The following is a 4,494-nucleotide window of genomic DNA, read 5'->3' on the forward strand; positions in this document are numbered from 1 at the left end:
TGGGTGGTTTAAGCAGCAGTAATAACTGGAATATCAATCCTGTTGGTAGCCACTGAGCAGCAGTTGGTGACAATAAGCTAGTGGACAAATGGTTGGTTATTCACAGAGCAACTGTTAGAAGTTTAAAATATATGTAGTTAGTATTCCTTGGTCCCCAGTCTACTGTACTGCCGGCTTTCCTACACCTCCTTCCACTCCAACATTTATAGTAAGCTCTATCTTTAGAGAACTGCAGGTTATGATAACACCCACAAGGTTACAGGAGACATTTTGAAAAAGAGAATTCTGACTATTATAACTTCCAAAAACCCCAATTACATATATACACTATACACTCCCCTTTATAATATGAAATCTTAGAGTTTTAATGTTTTATATTTGCTAGTTTTTCCTGGGTAGATCTGTTATTGAATTCTTATTCGGACACTGAATAAAATACCTTCTATCTTAATACAGTTTCTCTGATTTCAAACCTTTATGTCATATAAACAAGTTCAATAGTGAATTCTTTAAAATACCAGAATGCCACTTCAAACTTAGAGGAAACAGAACTATTTAAGTTTTATTTTCAAAGTCTAATTTTAATTCAGACTGAACAAACAAGCTGAAAAGTGAGAAACCTAGCTGTATTAGCAGACACAGATGTACCAAATGTAAAACAGTGGGTTATTAACAGAACTATTTACATGCATATTTACAAGCAATACTTTTGTACATAAGTTTTATTTTTTAGTTAGTTGGAAAAAGATTTGACATTAGGTAAAAATATTAAATAGGGCTGAGGTGGTACCACATAATAAAAGTATTAGAAAAGTGGTCTTCAAGGTGTATCAATTATAAAGCAGATGAAAACTTGAATGACAAATATCTAGTAAAATTTTCTAGTAAAAAAGTCAATGCAACCCATGCTACAAAATAAAAATGAGAAAGCTATATAAATAAAGCAGATAATGTTCTATGCCTTAGGATAATGAAATTAGTCAGGTAAAAAAAACAATTCTAGAATTGGAATAAATTCTCAGTGAAGAGTCTTGGTTGTTTAGCTGGGAGTTCTCTAAGTCTTTTTTTATGACATTTTAAAAGCCCTTGGTATCAAATAGCATCTGCATATGTAAATCAGTTAATGATATATTCAAAGACTTTAGTGCTAGACTTTCATGATTCTGATTCATACTTGAAATTTAATTTATTGAGACATTAAATATCAAACTAAAATGAAAGCTATAATACTCTTACTTTAAAGAGATGCTACATTTTTGCAGTAATATGTATTTCCAGACTAAGACTTTTCCCCTTCAAAAGCAGAATTTAAAGGATAAGCATCTAACCAGCTAGCAAAATTCAACATTTCATTTATTTCAAAATCGATTTTATTGCAGCCAAAACAGTGGAATTAACTGTACATAATAAACTATTATATATATATACACATTAAGTTATAGGGAATAAAGTTTATTTTGGCAGATAGTGTTAAAACAAAATTAAAGTTGCATACATTAGTAACATAACTCAACATCCTTAATTTGGTATAAGTGTGACACATTTTCTTGCTTTCCTGTGTTCCGCTAAATCACTGTACCTAAACTGCTTTATAAAACTGATATGCTGAAATTTAACTTTACTGTTTTCGCTTACGCTCTGATTCCAAACAAAATTTTTCATAAGCTTCTTCTATCTCTGGGTCCATCTCATCATCAATATCATCCAAGTATCTGTAAAAGAAACAAAAATGATTCATATGTTTTTATTGTTTTTAATTTCAAAATATTAAGGGGGTACAAACGTTTTTGGTTACATGAATTGCTTCTGTAATACTTGAGTCACAGCTATAAGTATGCCCATCACCAAATAGTGTTCACTGTACCCATTAGGGAGGTTTTTGCTCCTCCCCTCCTCCCCAATGAGTTTTTCAATTCAGAAGTTGTCTGAGATGCTAAGCCAGGAAAAAATGTAACATAACTTTCCTAGACTGAGTTACAACAGAACTCAAGTCTAACTTTAGATTACATAAATGGCAGTCTTCAGACACCAAATACTTAATTTGATGACTGAAATTTTATATTGAGTCTGTGGTGTCTAAAGATTCTGCTATACCTTTAGGTATGTTAAATTCTGTAACCTAGAAGTTAAATCAAAGGTTCGACATACAAACTTGGGGGCTCAAGATTGATATTAATAAATCTACCTTATCAACAAATAATTATACTATAACTAGAACATAACTTTAAATATGCCTTTAGTGACGTATTAATGCTTTATGTCTATTTAAGTGTTATTCCTGCTAGGTTATTACCACAGGAACAATTTAGTCACACTCCCATTTATCTGGAAGAAGACATTCATAAGTAGTAGTGTTTGTTTTTTTTTTTTTTTTTTTCCAGTCTCGCTCTGTTGTGGGAACTAGAGTGCCATGGTGTCAGCCTAGCTCACAGCAACCTTAAACTCCCGGGCTCAAGTGATCCTCTTGCCTTAGCCTCCTGGGTAGAGAGGACTACAGGCGTGTGCCACCATGCCTGGCTAATTTTTTTTCTATTTTTAGTTGTCCAGCTAATTTCTTTCTATTTTTTTAGTAGAGACGGGGTCTCGCTCTTGCTCAGGCTGGTCTCGAACTCCTGAGCTCAAACGATGCACCCACTTTGGCCTCCCAGAGTGCTAGGATTACAGGCGTGAGGCACCGTGCCCGGCCCGGAAGTACTTTTGGACATAATCTATTCCAGATTTTTTCCAACTACGGGATAGTTTAAAAAGATATAAAGCAAGGCTTACCATAGTTATATATGGGGGAAAAATTTAAAGTGTTAAGGATTTAATATATATTCTTACTGAATTCCTATTATAGTCATCTTAAAATATAGGAATTATCTTCATTTTAGAGATGGAAGAAGATTCTAGGAGGTTAAATAATACAGAATTTGGATAAGTGTGTGGCAAGGCCAGAATTTGTTCAACTCCAGATCTTTTCCCTTTTTTATACTTTTCCCTCTACAACATGATGCTATCTACATGATGCCTCACCCGGAATGATTCCTTCTACTGACAAGTGTGACAAAACTATCTTACCAATCCTACCAATTACTGATGTGTCTTTTTCTGTTTCTTCTCCATTTCTAGCACAAGGTGATGTGTTGAAACAACCATGAGCTCATTACAGCAAGAGAATATGCTGCTTACTGAACAAAATCTTAAGAGGATAACCTGAAGTTCAATGCCAAGAACAACTTTAACTTCCATGGCGATACCCAAGCAAGATTGAACCTTCCTACTTCTGCCTGAGTCCTTATATCCCTGTACTTTCTATTAAATTAGTATATATAAGTATGGAAACATTGTATTTCTAGATCTTAAACTGATCCATAATTAAAATGTCACTAGAATAAAGACGGTTCATTTTTTAAAACCTATAACACACAAGATGGATGTTAAAAAAGGAAGTCACAGGTGTAATTTATTCTCCTCCCTACCTCCCACCCAATTAGGAAGAAAAGAACCTAAGGAGTTTGTCCAAATACATACAAGTTGTTAATAGATCTGGGACTAAACCTCTCAAGTTACTGTTCCTTCTATCAGAAAAGGGAAGTACAATCTGATGGTGAGTAATACATTAAGAGTGTCTTTACTTACAGTTGAAGAAACAGATACATGAACAGGATTATAACTTATATCTATCAGGCCAAATATTTTTACATAGTAATCTGTTTTCTTTACTCTTTAATTTATCTTTTAACAGCTAAGATTTGAACCTTTTACTATGTGCCAGAAGGCTATCAAGTATTTTTTATATATTCTCATTCAGATCTCAAAAAAAAAGGCCTGAGGGGTATGACTATTCCTATTTTATAGAAACAAGCACAGAAGTTGCCTAGGATCTTAAAGCATTAGAGCTTCTTATTTTAAAGTCTAGGTATAATATTTTTTAAAAATAAACTTAAAAAATAACTTAAGCATGTTTAAGTTATGTTTTAATATAGTTATTTTCTTCGACTATAGATTTTCAGAACCAGTCTTAGTTTAACATGATTTTCAGAAAATTTTTAGTATATAAGCATACTATATACCATAACACCATCAAATCGAAATGCCATTCTTTCATGAGCTACTTTTTCTAGTCTGATCTCTATTTACAAATGAGACACAGAAAGTTAGTAACCAAGGAAAACTTACGGATCACCAGCCCCTGATAAATCTGTTCCATTTTCTTCATAATCTGGAAAAAAGTCCTCTCTTTCAAGTAATTCTTGATATTTCTCTTGGTAATCTATGAGACAACATAGGAGAAAAATGAAATGCTAAAAAAACCCATAGGAAGTGACCAGTTACTCCTAAAATCTATTATGACTTTTCACTTAAGTAGATTCAATGTTTAAATAGCAGTAAACTCCCAATTATGTAAAGAAACAGCTTTTATAAGACTTATACTCAAACTGGCTTGCTTTTGCTCCCCTACCTGCTTATAATTCTTTTTTTTTTTTTTTTTAGACAGAGTCTGGCTCTGTT

General features: G+C 32.9%; 1 protein-coding gene across 1 annotated transcript in view; it reads right to left on the reverse strand.

Annotated features, from left to right (window-relative positions):
- Window positions 1–1,336: 1,336 nt before the first annotated feature.
- PAIP1 (poly(A) binding protein interacting protein 1) overlaps window positions 1,337–4,494 on the reverse strand; it is a 35,744-nt gene continuing 32,586 nt past the window's right edge. The window contains exons 9-10 of the mRNA XM_012664729.1: window positions 4,162–4,255; window positions 1,337–1,712 (exon numbers count right to left, since the gene is read on the reverse strand). Of these exons, the coding sequence (XP_012520183.1) occupies window positions 1,619–1,712; window positions 4,162–4,255 (188 nt within the window). The 3' untranslated portion in view covers window positions 1,337–1,618. The remainder of the gene's footprint in view (window positions 1,713–4,161; window positions 4,256–4,494) is intronic.

Source organism: Propithecus coquereli, unplaced genomic scaffold (assembly GCF_000956105.1).
Source record: "Propithecus coquereli isolate 6110/MARCELLA unplaced genomic scaffold, Pcoq_1.0 Scaffold91, whole genome shotgun sequence".
NCBI classification, from domain to species: domain Eukaryota; kingdom Metazoa; phylum Chordata; class Mammalia; order Primates; family Indriidae; genus Propithecus; species Propithecus coquereli.